Here is a 17,782-nt window from a genome sequence, read left to right as displayed (position 1 = left end):
TTCAAGCCGCAAGAGACCTGTGTAGTGCGCAGTGCACAAGGGAGCCAAGTGACATAGACAAGGTGCAGTGTTGCCAGATTGGGCGGGTGCCCGCCCAATTGGGCTACTTGGGATGAGCGTTGGCGGGTAAAAACAGGAAAAATTGGCCATTTGGCGTTTTTTTCAGCCATTTTGGGCCCATAGAAGTCAATGTAATTTGTCAAATTTGGGCGGAATTTAGCGCATTTTATCGGTTTATGATAACCTTTTGAATAACCTTTGATCAGACACATCTGGCAACACTGACAAGGTGACATATTGACTCATTGAGTGCCAGCCATTTTCAAATTCAGACCAGGGGGTTGCCAGGCTTTTTTTAACGTTTGAGTGATTTTTCAAGAGCCATAACAAAATGAGTTCTTTGTCCGTGTGAACAACAAACATACCAGAGCAACGTGTTAGGGCCCACCCCCCATAACAAAAACGCAATTGACTTGATATCAAGTCTGGCACTGTGCCATACATTCTGAAAAGACTCATTTTCAAGTCCATGGCACTCAAAGAGCTATGTGTCATTATCATTGGAGGCGTGTTCTTGTGTCATTATGTCTGTGAAGATTCTCGCTATCTGCGTTATGTCATCATCTCACCTCACTCATGGGTCAATCTATATAACTAAACAACCAATCTCTTTTGATCCTTCTTGTGATGTGGCCACTCAATTCAAGTGTCACATGGTGGTTCTTCTATGTATGTAAGGATTACTGACCATCCATCCAGGTCATGTGGTCTCACTAATACCCAGGTCACATTTGTCGTTACTGTGAGAAGCGCTGAGTTGTGATTCAGCCACACACTTCTCACCTCCTCACCTTCAAGTCCCTCAATGGTCTGGCACCTTGCCGACCTCCTCCACTCCTATGACCCCTCAAGATCGCTGCGGTCCTCCTCCAAGGGTGAGCTGGTCATCCCCCGCACTAGACTCAAGGCCACCAGTGACAGAATCTTTCATGTGGCTGCCCCACTCCTCTGGAACAACCTACCCAGCCACATTCAAAATGCTCCCGGTACTACGCACTGATGAAGGCTTGATAGCCGAAGCACGTTTGCTCTTGGACATGGTGGTAATCTATAAATAAATAATGAGACTTAGTTTGTGAGTGCGGATTTTTCTTCTTTCATCTTTAAACAACACCTTAAAACACATCTCTTTTTTGGAGGCCGTTGACCTCTAGTGTCCACAAGCACAGACCTACACACACTTACACTGATACTATAAAGCGACCTTGGGTGTTTTGAAAGGTGCTATATAAAACTAAATTATTATTATTATTATTATTATGACTTGAAGCATCGCATGGTTTGCTGCAACATGTCTGTATGTCTGTGAGGATTCTCGTCGATCCATCCACAGAAATAATAACTAATAACTAATTGTAATGGGGGCCGCCATGGAGTAATTATGTTTAGAGTAACAAAGTGTGTATCACAAGGTTCAATGCCAGTTCAATCCCCACCCTTACCAATTCATTTCTCCCTTCATCGTTGAAGTGTCCTTGAGCAAGGCACCTACCCCCACACTGTTCCAGGGACTGTAACCAATACCCTGTTACTGTAATAACTGTAAGCTGCGTTGGATAAAAGCCTCAGCTAAGTGTAATGTAATGTAATGTAATGTAGTAATAAAATTCAAATAACTAATAACAATAGTTAACTCATGGGTAAGTCATGGGTGAGCGGTTAGTCCATCAGCCTTATAGCCAGGTTCAATCAGGTTGCCAGTTCGACTCCCGACCTGCCAGGTTGGTGGGGGGAGTAATTAACTGCTCTCCCCCGTCCTCGTCTAAGACTGAGGTACCCCAGAACACGCCACCCTGCTCCTTTGGGGCACCATTTGGGGCTGCCCTCTTGCACATGTGAGGCATGAATGCAGTTTTGTTGTGTGCAGTGTGGTGTGTCACAATGGCAATTGGAATTTCTCAGGTGGGCTTTCTCTTTGCAATGCAGGTTATGTAGCCTATGTTATCCGACTTAAACCACTTCAATTATTGGATTCTTCACACCATAAATTTCAGGTCCCATGAAAGATTCTAATTTTGGGCCCCCTTAAGGACCCCGTCAGTGCTGTCAGCGCTTGGGCCCTTAGAATCTGAACCCCCCCCTAGCGGCACCCATGCTTCATGTCATTACTGAAAGACGCATTGAGTTGTGACTGAGCCATGGCCTTAAATCCTCAAAATGCTCTCCCTCACAGCTACGTGGGCTTTTAATGGTAAGTACTCCCATACACTTCAAACTGACTTAGAAAAGTAAGAGCATTTAACAAACTCCTACAGCGCATTTTACGTGCACATTTTATTTTTTTAATTCATGTGTTTGTGGGGCTATTTTGGCGCCTCCTTAATCCTGCCGATTTTGGTTTTGGAAGATGGAGAGATGTCCTCAGGTTTTATATAGGTCAAATACACAAATGTGAAAAACAAACACTGCCTCGTGAGGCCGTAACCATGAGCGCTTCCTCTCTTAACCACTGGACATATTTCTCGCCACTAACAGTCTAGACAGAATCCATAAAACAACCGCAGAAGAATAGAATAGAATCCAATAGAATAGAATAGAAGAGAATAGAATAGAATAGTTCTCCAGAATGTGAGCCAAAGACACTGACAGGCATGCATGCTCTTGGTTTCCTGATGAAGAGATTTTTTTTTAAAAAAAGCCAACTTTTCCAACAGTATAGTCAAAGTTCCTACTCTGAACGGATAGAATTGACACAGCAAAATTGACTGCATACGCAGGCATGCTCAACGTTTTTGGGGGGAATGCGTTTGTTTTGGACATCTTGACATCTGTGGGGCTCATCAGGACCAGCTGCTGTCAGACATGATAATATAGGATCCCCGAGAGCATAAGAGGCCGACGTATAACAGCCTACTGTGCAAGCCATCAGCTCTCATGCACCATAACACTTTACTTTAAACTGTAATGGATGCAAACCAGACTTCAAACTACTAGACCAGAGAGAGAGACAGAGAGAGAGACAGAGAGACAGAGAGAGAGGCTCCCTGTGCTGGGACTCGCGTATATCAAAGCAACAAAATCAAGGCAAATCTCAATGTAGTCAATGTAGTTTTAGTAGTCTGCAGCTCATCGTATCATGTGAATCAACATACCACTGGCTGCCATCAGGAGCACCATCTCACCAAGCTTACCTATTCCATCCCGTCACAAGGACTGATTTATTTTTTGGCCATTGATTTTTGCACTATGTTCACTTGACCTGCACCATGCAAGGTCCTTGCAAAAAATCGGGCAATCTCCATTCCATTGATCACACTGCACACTTTAACAGCTTAAGCACTGTCTATGTCCATACTGTCTTATGTCCATGTATGAGTACTGTCTATGTCTATACTGTCTATGTCCTTACCTAGATTAGTCTATGTCTGCATGGGAAAGCAAGAAATTTAATTTCAAATTCTTTGTATGACCAGTGCATGTAAAGAAATTGACAATAAAACCAACTTAAACTTGAACTTGAAGTCTCATGAAAGTTGCATGGTATGCCCATGGAAGGGGGGCACAAATATAGGTATAAGTGGCTCCTACTGCACTGTATAGCAGGAAATGAAGGGAGCTTTAGTTGGCACTCACTTGTCCAGGACGAAGAAGTCAGTCTCCATTCCATTCATCACACTGCACACTTTCACAGACTTTAACTTTTGTCTCATGAAAGTTGCATGGCATGCACATGGAAGGGGGGGGGCACAAATATAAGTATAAGTGGCTCCTATACTGCACTGTAGCAGGAGATGAAGAAGAGCTTTAGTTGGCACTCACTTGTCCAGGACGAAGAAGAGGTCAAATCCGCCGTAACAGGACGAGCCGGGTTCCCTCTGCTCCAGGTACTGTCCCGAGGCACTCGGCGGCCCCCCCAGGACCAGCAGCACCGTCACCATCACCGCCACCACAACACACAGGTCCAGCACCGCACATCTGCTCCTGTCCGACCACAACATCCCCATAACTTTCCAGTCCGCTGCTCACAGGAGCCAGAAACAAACAAACAAAAACAAAAACAAATCAAAGCAAAAAGTAAAATCTATAATAAAAACAAAACGATAGACAAAAAAGGGGAAGCTGGATGAAAGGACCAGAACTTCAGGTTTGGACAAAAAAGTAAACACAGACAGCAGGAGAAAGTAAGTTTGGTGAGTGGACTTTCTTTGTATCGATTAGAAGTCTATTGTGCCCTCTTTTTGCCATCTATTGTTGTGTGCGCACAGCAGTAGCTCTGCTTTGAGCACCTGGGTTTCAACGAGTGCTCTCCCATCACACACACACAAAAGCAGAGCTGCGCTGCGGGGCGGTCTGTGATTCTGGAGCAGTTAGTAACTCCCTCTCCAAACCTGGCCGACACAATGAGGAGGAGAGAAGGCAAAATTGAGCGTGCGTGCGTGTGTGCGTGTGTGCGTGTGTGTGTGTGTGTGTGTGTGTGTGTGTGTGTGTGTGTGTGTGTGCGTGTGCGTGCGAGGAGGAGAAAAGTGTGTGTGTGCGCGCGCACGTGTGTGTGTGTGTGCGCGCGTGCGTGCGTGCGTGTGCGAGCGTGCATGTGGAGAGAACAAGAAAGTGAGAGAGAGCTCGTATCGCGCAGCGCGCTCGCCACTGCACCTCTTGAGCGCTACTGCCACATTGTGGAAGACAGGGTCCTTGCCGCCGCAGGCTGGAAAGGTGTTTTCACCGACTTGCCCTCTTGTACTACACTTTCTACACATCTTGGTGAAAGGTGCGTCGTGTCTCTATTACGCTCAGCTTTCATCCTTACGCGCCTATGCATCGAGTTGTCATTGGAAAAGATGGAACCATATGCATTTAGCTTTTGATACCCAATTTCATTTTGGAATAATTTTGGAATAATATCAAGTTCGTCATCTCGCCAGAAACCAACTGAGGTGACAAGAACCGGAAAAGTGTTCCTTCACCTTCTATGGCGCTGTACCGGTGGGATGTTTTTCACCCTGTATGCGTTTTGGACAGCGCGCAACAGGCTGGAATAATGCCAATAAACAACTGGGAGCATTAACAGTGTTGCGGACATCTATCATTTACTTCAGTGACTTTATTTTGTCCAGCATCTGTGCCACTGATGTGCGCGCATTCTCTACCTTCTGGAATAATTAATATAGCAAGCGCTTCGGATCTGTGTGAAAGGACAGCTTCTGAGAATTACCAACTTCGCATTTTCTGAATAATACAGGTAAGATACCGATGAGATAGCATGAGGAGATGACATTCGTGAATGAAAAACAGACAAGATTGTTTGGGTGGGGATATGAGTGATGAAAAGCTAACCAAACAATTTATTGGCTGTCAGTCTATCGTTGGCTCGTTGATAGACTGGCATATTTGTTTATCATTTTACACATTTAAGTTAGGCGGACATATTCTTTTTTTAAATTATTTTACGAGCCCAAGTTAAATGCACTTTTGTGATGGTCATATTGTGTTATTACTGTGAGTTGGTTTCACGTGGACTAAGGTGTTTCATGTTTTGAGAATGCCAAGGGTACCGATGCCGGGCTTTGAAGATTTGTGGTAACATGCCCCCCCAGCCCCACCACCCTCCAATTCAAAAATGAAATACTCCGTCCCTATACCCACAATAAAAAGTAGCCTTTTATTAGTAGGGCGTCTTCCTTATAACGTGACAGAAAAAGTAAAGAGTGGGACACATAGTAAATTATGCAGTGTTAATTCAACACTTAGAGAGTCATTTTAACACATTTTGGAGTGTATTTGGTCCCACAGTACTCTCTAAGTGTTGATTATTTCACTGTGCAGGGAACGAGTGGGAGAGAGATGGGGTTGGTTTGGGATGGCACAGATATTACCACATTGCCATTAACTGTGTCATTTCATCCATTAAGATATCTTTATGCTGTTATAGGGGTGGTTGCTGCCTGGGGAAAATGGCCTCGTTAGATCCTACATCGCCTTTCAACAACACGACAGAGACGACACTTTTCAACCGCACCATCATGCCGTACTACCGGCACTCCACCGCCATGGCCATGAGCTACATCCTCTCCTACATCCTCGTGCTCCTCTTCTGTGTCGGCGGCAACGGACTCGTGTGCCTGGTGGTGCTGCGCAACCGCAACATGCGCTCCGTGACCAACCTGTTCATTTTGAACCTGGCCATCAGTGACCTTCTGGTGGGAGTGTTCTGTGTACCGACCACTTTGATTGACAGCCTAATATCAGGTATCAGCACTTCCCTCTGATTGACCTTTGTCTTCTGTTGTCAGTGTGTTTGATTATCTCAGTCCAGACGGTGCTGTGGGTTTGGCCTCGAGGTTGATTTGAACTGCAAGTCAAGAGTATAGGGGCCTAATCATGATGAGAATGTTTGTGCCCGGAGCAAAATGACAGTTATTGTCTGTGTGTCCGTGCGTCCGCCCGCAATGTTTTGGGATGGCTAGGCGCATGCACGCACTCACGCTCACGCACACACGCACACGCACACAGGGCCGCTGATAAGGTTTTGGAGACCTTAAGCATAAGGAGCCCCCCCCCCCTCATTCTTGGTTGTATGCAGACATTACCTTGGATACCGTTGCTCATGATACATCACAAAGACTTGCTGTCTCGGTCAAAGATGCAACAGTTACACGCCCACCAAGAATTTATCATTTTTGAGCACTGATACATCACCCATAATGTTGTGTGCATTGCAAAATTTTGAGCAAAGCTGTGCTCTTACCCTGCTAATTGAACTTTCACACTTCACTTTACTGGTGCAATGTGCAATTAATGAAGATTGGCCAACAGGCTGGTCCACTTGAACCATGAAACTTCCCACACTAAAATGACAGGTGTCTCAGATATTTTGTACAACACCTGTATGTTTGTAATGGAATTCAATATTTCAGTCAGTCTCAGTTTAAGTGGCCCCAATTTTGAGGGCAAAGTGGTTGGTGCCCCAAGCACTGGTTGGTGCCCTAGGCACTCTGTGTACTCTGCCTAGCGCGCGCGCGCGCGCACACACACACACACACACACACACACACACACACACACACACACACACACACACACACACACACACACACACACACACACACACACACACAAATTATAAAATGTCATGTGGGGCTATAGCAGGTGGCATGTGCTACTCGAACGAATGTCTGTTTTCATGCTGATTACACATGAGGGTGTCAATACCAGCTTTGTAACTTGGCAACCATTTTAAAGCGAAATAGAAGATTGTCATAATTTGTGTCTGTGCGTGCATGTGCGTGCGTGTGTGTGTGTGTGTGTGTGTGTGTGTGTGTGTGTGTGTGTGTGCATGTGCGTGTGTGTGTGTGTGTGTGTGTGTGTGTGTGTGTGTGTGTGTGTGTGTGTGTGTGTGTGTGTGTGTGTGTGTGCGCGCGTGCATTGGCAGGGGATTAGGTTGCTATCTCTGACTGTTATTGTCTGCAATTGCAGGTTGGCCCTTTGACCAGCTGACATGCACCATGAGTAATTTGGTCCAGGGGATGTCTGTTGCAGCGTCTGTGTTCACACTGGTGGCTATTGCTGTTGACAGGTATGTATGTGTTTTAAACTCAAGATTTTTTAAAAAGTGTCTGTTGGTTGTTTCCAACATGTTGATGTTAGTTACAGCATAAAACACCACCATTCATTCTCAACCTGCAGTCTGTTTGTTGTTTCCAACATGATGATGTTACAGCATAAAACACCACCATTCATTCTCAACCTGCAGTCTGTTTGTTGTTTCCAACATGATGATGTTACAGCATAAAACACCGCACTCACAAACTGCGTCTCATTATTTATTTATATTACCACCATTTCCAAAAAGCAAACGCGTTTCAGCTATCAAGCCTTCATCAGTGCGTGGTACATAAATAAATAATGAGACGCAGTTTGTGAGTGCGGATTTTTCTTCCTTAAGTTGATCCATTTTATCGCGCACCCAAAGACTTTCGTTTTTCCAAGAAGTTGAGCGCGTCCTTTGCCTAAACTTACAGCATAAAACACCACCATTCATTCTCAACCTGCAGCAAGAGCAGGGCCCCCGCTAGACATGTGAAGTGAAAAGTGAAAAGTGAAAGCCCACCTGGGAAACTCCAAACTCCCATTGTCATTGTGACACAGCACTCCACAGCGCACAAGTGTTCACTGCACACTGCACACAACGAAATTGCATTTATGCCTCACCCGTGCAAGGGGGGCAGCCCCCAATGGTGCCCCACGGGAGCAGTGCGGCGGCACAACGGTACCATGCTCAGGGTACCTCAGTCATGGAGGAGGATGGGAGAGAGCACTGATTAATTACTCCCCCCACCAACCTGGCAGGTCGGGAGTCGAACCGGCAACCTTTGGGCCACATGTCTGACGCCCTAATGGCTTACCCACGACTGCCCAAATGACACAAGTAGAGTACGCAGAGTGCTTTGGGTACCAACCAGTTCTTAGGGGGGGGACACCGACCACAGACACACTGGAAAGGGTTGGTTGTCTCAGAACCAGGAAGTGATTGATTGATTGATTGTTTACATCAGGGGTCCCCAAACTTTTTTCTCTGGGGGCCACATTATCGTTCCTGACTGTGATCAGGGGCCGGGATCAATCATGTGGGCTTTATACTAGGCCACTGCCTGTTATAGCCATAATTTCTAGCACAAAATAGTTCAGCATTGCAAGTGATTGGCAAAAGAAGTGAGTACCTCACATGTCTTTCAATTTGAAATACCACAGGTATTCGTTTTAATTTCTAATAGCCATGTAAAAATAGCAAGGAATAGTTAGAAAAATAGCCTAGAAATCTAGACGCCCCTAGCGACCGCAAATTTAATTTGCTCCCGGGGCAAGCTTTTTGCTGTACGGGTCTGGCTCGCCAGGCTAGCGCACCACAATAAAATCAGAAAAACGTATCCTGTGTGCTCCAGTCATCCTTGACCCAGTCTCCTTTGAATACAGTCCCAGACTGTGAGCACCAAGAAAGCTAGAGCGCAAGTGACCTCCTTTCCTTATTCAGACAAATTACAACATTAGCCCGTAGCCTATTTAGCCTGGTTCTCACCAGACCTTTGTGTGTGTGTGTGTGTGTGTGTGTGTGTGTGTGTGTGTGTGTGTGTGTGTGTGTGTGTGTGTGTGTGTGTGTGTGTGTGTGTGTGTGTGTGTGTGTGTGTGTGTGTGTGTGTGTGTGTAGTTCTAGAGCCCTCTGGTGGAGCTATGGTACAACACACACAACACACTAGTAGTGGAGCTCACGAAGCTGTGCGGAACAACACAGAGTAGAGTAGAGTATTATTTATCATTTAGAGTAGAGCAGAGTAGAGTAGAGTAGAGTAGAGTATTATTTATTATTGATCAGGTCAGGAACGACACAGAGTAGAGTAGAGTATTATTTATCATCTATCAGGTCAGGCAAGAGCCAGGCAATAGCCCAATATGACAATTACTCGAACGTACTCGACTTTGCCTGTTTTATCACAACCACAACCACAATCTGAAACAGCTTGCAAAAGTTATAGGTGGGATTACAGGTATGACATCACGTTGGGGGACCTCCCCCAGGATTCTAAGGTTCTACATAGACTCCTATGAGCCTGCGGAACCCCCAACGTGATGTCATAATGGTACAATTTCTTTAGATGGTTAACCTGCAACCCCACCTTTAAGTCTACACACGATGCACTGGTTGTCTGGCTGAGGCTTACCATTTCTGTCTTGATGTTTGAAAAACTTAATGAAGTTTTGCGAGCGAGGGCCCGCTCACCTTGGAAGTTTCTTTTTCAGCAGGTGCCGCTTTTCAGGGTACTTCCGTCATTAGTTGTCGTATGGAAGAGCGCGACACTGCTGCTTCATGATTCTCCACGTCAGCACAGCAAAAATAAACTGGTGAACTGTAAAGAAGCAGTGTCACGCTCTTCCATCTGACAACTACTTTTATTGTACTTTTATTTCTATTTTATTTGTGCATTTTAATTACTTTCCCAATTGTTAATTCACTGAAGCTTTGTTGTACTTTCCCTACTGTTATGTATTTGTTTTGATTGTAAAGTGTCCTTGGGTATTTTGAAAGGCGCTCAAAAATACAATTTATTATTATTATTATTATTATTATTAACTAATGGGTAAAAAGCTTAACAGGGGCGTAAAGTATACCCCCGCAGCCCCCGCGAGGCAAGGGGGCCCATACTACTAAGCCCATAATACTAAGACTTGAAGAAACGGGCCCCCTCCACATGATATTAGGCCCTCTTTTTTCATTCGGGGGCCCATTCTTAGTAGCTTGCAGGGGGGCCTGAAGTACTTGCGTTACGCCAGTGAAGCTTAATGAGAAAAAATAGTTAGCCATGTAAATTCCCATTTACCACAAAAAAGGTTTCCAGGGTTTTAATCAGAATTAAAAATGCAAATGAATCCTTCTAGACTGGTGTGTAATTGGCTGATGGCGTTTGTTCCGTTATTCACAGGGGGGTCCTTCAAAATAGCACAACAGTCCAAATACAAATGGAACTTAGCCAAGGTCCCTCATTCCTGCTAGCCTGCAGAGATTTATTAGGATTTATTTTATTTATTTATTTATTTTTGCACATGTTTTCATGCTTCCAAGACAGATTAATGGGCCAAGGCCCTTCATTATGTAAATTATTAAATCACATGCTTGTTATGGATTGCAGTAGCCCTTTCATGCAGATGAGCTAGCTGGTAATAATATTAATTTTGTCCTGAAAAAGTTGATCTAGTGCAGTGTTTCTCAACCTTTCGAGGCACCCTTTCAATTCATGAAAATGTTCAAGGCACCCCAAACCAACAAGCCGTAACATGGCATCGCATCCGATACCACACAAGTTTAGAAAAGTTTTACACATTTGGAGACATCACACGACCTGCGTTCGAAGTTACGACCTATATTTACTTTATTGTGCGTAAATGGCAGATGAAAGATTCCACTGACATTAACTTATCAATTTAGACAAATATGTATTATACAGTATTACATAATTTAGTTATCAGCCATGTTTCCGCGGCACCCCTGAGAGGGGTGTGCGGCAACCCAGGGTGCCTCAGCACCCCTGTTGAGAAACACTGATCTAGTGCACCATAGGATTCAAGATTCAACATGTATTGCCATGTCAACACAGTTGATGTGAATTTGTCTTGGCCCATCCCCAGCATCATATAAAGGACAGGCAACACACAACAGCAAAGGACATATGAACTGCACATAGGGGCTCACAGCACAGTGGGTATAGACAAAGGGGTGAGTTTCACCTGGCCCAGGGAGAAGGGGGCCCCCAGAATCGGATCCGCATTACTTTGTACTTGTCCTGGTCCTGGCCAAAGCTCTCCGCAGACCTGCTTAGGGCCTTTCCCATTACTAATCTCTACCCCAGGGGTGGGGAACCTATGTCTCGAGGGCCGTTTGCGGCCCTTGAGGCCGTTTCATCCGGCCCCCGGAGTAATGTTAATGTTATGCAGCTTCACGTGAAATATGACATATTTTGTAAAGGAATCTTAGAAAATGCATTTGCAATACAATTAAGTTATATTCAGGGAACATAGAGAAGGTGGGGTATGTTTTAAAGGTGGCTGCCTAAATATAGGCCTAAAGTGCAGGGGGGAAATCTGGTTTGTGTTCATAGTACGGCCCTCGGAGGACTTTTACGGCCCTCGGATTCCCCACCCCTGCTCTACCCCTACCCCTACGCCTTCCCCATGCCCCTCATGCTTTCCATCGAAGCTGTAAGGTGTAGGGCTTGAAACGCAACCGCTACGAATTGGGATATCCCTTCAACAATCAAGGAATGACACTCACAGCTGTCACTAATTCCATGCATTAGGTTGACGTTAATAGCATTTTTTTTCATGTGCGTTTCACGGAGAAAAGGGCCATCACACATTAGGACAATGTTAAACTTAGTACAATGGAATAATTATTACCACTTCAAAACCGTCAATTGCGGCGAAAATACTTAAACTTGTGTGCTGTTGTGGGTGCCGCGGCTTTGCCGCCAATTTTTAAACAAATTCGCAATGCATTCAGGGAAACCTCTTGGGGAAGTTTCTTACTTCTGTATGTTAACTCTTGTATGATAATTGCAATAAGTGGCCAGTTGCCAGTCTAATGATGAACTGATTAAATGATGATTAAATGATGAACTGCTGAGCTTATATTATGGCCTGGAGGAGGGTAAGTTAAAAGGAACTTGCACACCACTGATGCTGATGCAGAGTTAAAGAATTGAAAAGTGCTTCTTCATCATATTTTCATGCATTTAAAATTCTTTAATTTGGCTTCGTCATCAGTGGAGTGCGAGTTCCTTTTGGCTGGACTACAGGGGTGAAGCAGCAAGTTAATACAAACCAACTCTATAACAGCTTATGCACCACCAGATATCAATAGCAGGGGTGGGGAACCTTTTTCATTAGAGGGGCCACTTCAAATTCATCCGAGGGTCGTAAAAGTCCTCTGAGGGCCTTACTTTAAACAAACGCCACCTTCTCTAAGTTCCCTGAATATAACTTAACTGTATAGTAAATGCATTTTCTAAGATTCCTTTACAAAATATGTCATATTTCACGTGAAGCTGAATATCATAAAAGATATATCGGGGGCCGGATAAAACGGTCCCAAGGGCCGCAAACGGCCCTCGAGACATAGGTTCCCCACCACTGATCTATAGCAATAAACCTACAGAAAAACCTGCCCAATACCTTCTTGTTAACCCGCAGCCAGGGGCGCAGCTATAGGGTCAAGCAGGGCATTTGTCCCGGGGCCCAGGGCCTTCTTGTATTGGTGGTTGGGGCCCTATTGGGACCTTGGCAGGTTGCATGGGGGGCCCCCATGCATCAGTGTCTTGCCCTGGGGCCCTGTGCGCCACTGCCCGCAGCAAGTCATCCTAAACAGGCAACATTGATGGCGAGTTGATCATCTTGTATCATTCAATGCTCTGTGAAGTCTGCGGTCTGAAGTGTAGACAGGGTTCATGACACTGGGAGGGTGAGTGGTTCCAATAAGGCAGTGGTCTTCAAAGTGGGGGCCGCGACAGGGTCAAAAATACTGAATCAGAGTCTTGTCATGGTTAAGTCTAGGAACCCCTGCAATAGGGAGCCACAGCTTTGGGATTCTTTATGTCATCACAGCACCACCTAGAGGCCATGTTAGATCAGAAAGGTTGAAAGACCCAAATAACTACATGTGACCCCCATGGCTGTTTTTTCCATTTGTTTTGTGTCTTGCATTGTGCTCAGATATCACAATTTCTGCAATGAATTATACCTGGTTATTATGCAGTACATGGAAGTGGCCTTCAGTGTTAGTGAAATTGGCTTTCAAATGCTGCATTTATGTCTGCTTAGCTCCTGGGGCAAAACTAGGTGCATGTAATACAAAGTTTACTGGGCCAAAAAAGAGCAGTTGGCCACCCCACAAAAAATACTGTTTGCATTGCACGAGTATGACTGTCAACGCCAAAAAGCACAATCATTGAATCCCAAAATGAATCACCAATTAAATACCCTCTCTATCTGTTCCTGCTATAAAGTTGCAAATTGACCGGAAGTTCTGGAACTGTGAAAGATGTGCTCGATGCAATTCAGGGAATCACATTATGAAAGGTGGGTAAGAGGGTGGGTGCATGAAGTAAGGGTTAACGTTCGGCGAGAAGGTCGCTACCGTGGAATAGCAGCACGACAGAGAAGCCCCCTGCACATTACATGCGGTAATACGAATCCGGTTTGACCGTTAACCATTCATTGTCTATGGAGAACCGCATTCCGTATGCAGTTGGAGTTCGAACAGTTCGGTGCGGAAGAAAGTCTGCATCCGAGAGCTTCCGCATACGTTCAAATATTTCAACTTGTCCGGAAAATACCGTGCCTAACCGCACGGTAAAGAGAGCTGTTGCTATGGTGATGATAAACACTTTAGGATTTCCCGCGGATCTTCTCAAAAATTAATAGATAAATATCAAAATTACGCCGTTCTAAGCTGTTAAAAACGGCGATAATGTTCAAACTTTATCATTATATAATCCACACTAGATAGGTGGACAAGAAAACAAGCATTTATGATTTGATACGAAATTACGAAAACCAAATTCATCACCAAACACACCAATACTTTTCACACATGATCTTTATCAGTAAGACACTACAAAAAAGTGAAACGAAGCGTTTTTAGTGTTCAAATAAAGAAGTTTGGAGGCATTTTCTGCTCCGTCCGCCATGTTTCAAACCAGCCACTACTAGACTGCTTGCGGGAGTTTTTCTGAAGTAATACGGTGTCCACTAGGTGGCTACCACCAAAGAAACTCAAGAGAAAGAACAATCTCTTGGCGGGGAATGCATTGGCCACGGTGTAGTACGGGGGCGTTGCCTGAGGACACGAGTGGATGGAAAATTAACTCCCTTGCTCATGGTCATTGGTCAGTGGGTGCGATGGATGCCATTTTCGTACTCCCTTGCACATGGTCAGTGGGGGCGACACCATGATGGATAATTTGTGGCCAAGTAACGGCAGCTGTTGGTCAGCAGTAATTGCTGGGGGTAATTAAGGACAGCTGACAGACATTCACGCTGTCCTATGACCTGTTCCACAGTGAATAACATTTCCGTACTCCCCTCGCCATCATTTCCTACTACGCTGTTATGACGTGAGTAAGCCCTCTTGTCTCAAGCCTCTTTGGCTACCACTCCGGTGATGCGGTGACCGTATTGCCCAGTGTGCAGGGGGCTAGAGAATCTTTAGACCCCGACGCGGAGCGGAGGAGTCTTGTTCTCTCTGAAGTGCTGCTATTCCACAAAGCGACCGACTCGCCGAAAGTTAACCCGCTTTATATGGATATACTTAAATGACTCACACATGGCGGGGACATTTCTTTAGGGCTATTTAATGTTAAGATTGTTGCTGCACAAAACAAAGCAGTGCCGTTGTGGAACACCGCTAGGCAACAGCTAGGTAGCCAGGACAACAGGTGTTGTCTATCACAGCAGCTGATTAGAGTCTTGTTGAAAAGTCGCTTTAGCAGTGAAAAGTCTTGTTGCCATTGATAGCGGTCTGTTATAGACCAACCCGTCCGTTATCGAAAAATAACAGACGTGCGAACGTTGGGGAGCCCCGTTGAAATGAATGGAGCATTCGACCGATGACGTCACAACCATATAATAACATGCATTAATTCATACAACAAATTCAGATGCTGCTAGCGGTAGTCCTACATGAATATGAATGACGGCTGCCAAATTGGACATAATCAGAGATAATTAAATGTTTAGGATTGCTGACAGCATCTTCAGAAGTGTTTGATGTTGAGACTTCAAGAGTGTTTTTTAGAAAAGAGAGATATCCTCCACAGTCCTGCACTTCACAATCTGGTGTGTCACGGCAAAGGACTAGTAATGCAGGGAGAGAAAGGAGTCAACAAGTAAACTTCCACATCTGAAGATGCTCCGGTCACTCCGGACTATCTGTCCCTTCCAGACTGTTGTCCTTGCCTTCATTGGACAGGGCAGTTGGAAAGGCGACAGGAAAGTAATGGGAGAGTGAAACTGGGAAGGTTCTAATGTAACGTAATGTAATGTAATGTAATGTAACGTAATGTAATGTAATGTAATGTAATGTTATGTCTTCCCAGGTTCACCGGCATCATATACCCCTTCAGTCACCAAAATGTAACATAATGTAGTGAAGTGTTATGGGTAACACTTTATTTTAGGGATACATCTATTAGCACTAATACATACAATATGCCTGTATAAGTAACTTGTAAGGCATGTACAAGGCAAAATCAAACGTTTGTTAGGCATGTATTGGCAAATGTCTTGTTCATGCACAATAAGGGATTTATTACCAAACAATTTAACCTTAGTAAGGACCTAGTAGGCCTTAGCGTGTTATGTGCTGTAATGTAATGTAGTGTAGTCTAATGCGCTGGTTCTTAACCTGGGGTGTGGGCACCCCCTGAGGCTGCGCCAGAGATTTCAGGGAGTGCGCAGAATTCTGTTTGTGTTGAGGTTGGGACCAAAATTCTGCAAGCAAACATTATAATCAGGCCCCTCATGCAAAGTAATTATTCACTTAAATCACTTTTAGTGAGTATTAAAGTATTGAATGGTGGTGCGCAGCTTGTCTTGAGCGCAGGTAAGGGGGTAGGAAAAGAACCACTGCTCTAATGCAGTGTTTCTCAACAGGGGTGCCGGGGCACCCTGGGGTGCCGCAGGCCCCCCTCAGGGGTGCCGCGGAAACGTGGCTGATAAATAAAATTATGTAATATAATACATATTTGTCTAAATTGATAAGTTAATGTTAGTCAGTGGAATCTTTCATCAGCATCACAATAAAGCAAATATAGGTCGCCCCAGTCAGCTGCAACTTTGAACGTAGGTGATGTGACATCTCCAAATGTGTTACTTTTCTAAGTTTGTGTGGCATCAGATGCGATGCCACGTTGCGGCTTGTTGGTTTGGGGTGCCTTGACATTTTTAACGAATTGAAAGGGTGCCTCGCCTAAAAAAAGGTTGAGAAAGACTGCTCTAATGTATTGTACTGTAATGTCTTCCCATTCCAGGTTCAGGGGCATCGTGTACCCCTTCCGGCACCGCACGCGGCCCGTGACGGCCCTCTTCGCCATCCTCTTCATCTGGCTGCTGGCCTTCGCCGTCATCTTCCCCTCGGCCGCCACGCTGACGGTGGCGCACTACGCCAACGCCTACATGGAGCAGGGCAACCGCACCTACCCGCTCTTCGTCTGCTACGAGGACTGGCCGCGGCCCGAGATGCGCCGCATCTACACCACCGTCATCTTCGTGCACATCTACCTGGCGCCGCTGGTGGTCATCAGCGTCATGTACGGCTGCATCGCCGCCAAGCTCTCGGCCAAGCTGAGGCAGACGGGCGCGACGACGGGCGCCACCACGGGCCAGGCGGCTGAGACGCGCCGAGGCCAGCGCTCGCGGCGCCGCGTGCGCGTCATCAAGATGCTCATCATGGTGGCGCTGCTCTTCATGGTCTCCTGGCTGCCTCTGTGGACGCTCTGGCTCATGGCCGACTACCAGGACCTGAGCCAGCGGCAGGTGGACTTCCTCAGCAACTACCTGTTCCCCGTGGCCCACTGGCTGGCCTTCTCCAACAGCGGCATCAACCCCATCATCTACGGCTTCTTCAACGAGAACTTCCGCCGCGGGTTCCAGGCGGCCGTGGCCTGCCGCTCCTGCGCCTCGCTGGGCATGGTGGTGGTGCGGCCCGGCGCCGCCGCACGCTTCATCCTGCCGCCGCCCAACAAGGTGTCCCAGGAGTTGATGCCGCCGTGCGGTGGCGGTGGCGGTGGCGTTGGGGGCGGTGGCGGTGGGGGCAGGGTTCCTCCTCCTCCGCTCCACGGCACGCAGGGAATCCTGCTGCAGGACGTAAACAGGCTGGGGATGAGCCGCCGCGTCATGGGGGCCTGGGTGGAGTGAGTGGCAGTGGGTGGAGCAATTGCACACAAGGCCCCAGGGCAAGACACTTATTATAGGGCCCCCCATACAACCTGCCAAGTCACAAATACCCTGCTCGCCCCCCCTATAGCTCCACATATTGCCCGGATTCAGTGGTTTTCAAACTGATGGCGGTGGTGGTGGCGTTGGCGTTGGCGGTGGCGGTGGTGGTGGCGTTGGCGTTGGCGGTGGCATCGGGGGCAGGGTTCCTCCTCCTCCGCTCAATGGCACGCAGGGAATCCTGCTACAGGACGTCCACCACCGGCTGGGGATGGGCCACCGTGTCATGGGGGCCTGGGTGGGGTGAGTG

At 46.3% G+C, this 17,782-nt stretch overlaps 2 protein-coding genes across 3 annotated transcripts in view; one reads left to right on the top strand and one right to left on the bottom strand.

Annotated features, from left to right (window-relative positions):
- antxr1b (ANTXR cell adhesion molecule 1b) overlaps positions 1-4,353 on the bottom strand; it is a 126,354-nt gene extending 122,001 nt beyond the window's left edge. For both annotated transcript variants that reach the window (XM_063210770.1, XM_063210771.1), the window contains exon 1: positions 3,820-4,353. In XM_063210770.1, coding sequence (XP_063066840.1) covers positions 3,820-4,004 — 185 coding nt within the window. In that variant the 5' untranslated portion in view covers positions 4,005-4,353. The remainder of the gene's footprint in view (positions 1-3,819) is intronic.
- Positions 4,354-4,836: 483 nt separating this feature from the next.
- Positions 4,837-17,539, top strand: npffr1l1 (neuropeptide FF receptor 1 like 1). The gene is made up of 4 exons (XM_063211387.1): positions 4,837-5,236; positions 5,927-6,243; positions 7,471-7,570; positions 16,569-17,539. The coding sequence occupies exons 2-4, from the start codon at positions 5,949-5,951 to the stop codon at positions 17,452-17,454; spliced, it is 1,281 nt and encodes a 426-aa protein (XP_063067457.1). The 5' UTR covers positions 4,837-5,236; positions 5,927-5,948; the 3' UTR covers positions 17,455-17,539.
- Positions 17,540-17,782: the final 243 nt, after the last annotated feature.

The sequence above is a fragment of the Engraulis encrasicolus genome, chromosome 11 (assembly GCF_034702125.1).
Source record: "Engraulis encrasicolus isolate BLACKSEA-1 chromosome 11, IST_EnEncr_1.0, whole genome shotgun sequence".
In the NCBI taxonomy this organism is placed as follows: domain Eukaryota; kingdom Metazoa; phylum Chordata; class Actinopteri; order Clupeiformes; family Engraulidae; genus Engraulis; species Engraulis encrasicolus.
The sequence above is the reverse complement of the archived record's forward strand: the minus strand, read 5'-3'. Positions and strand labels throughout refer to the sequence as shown.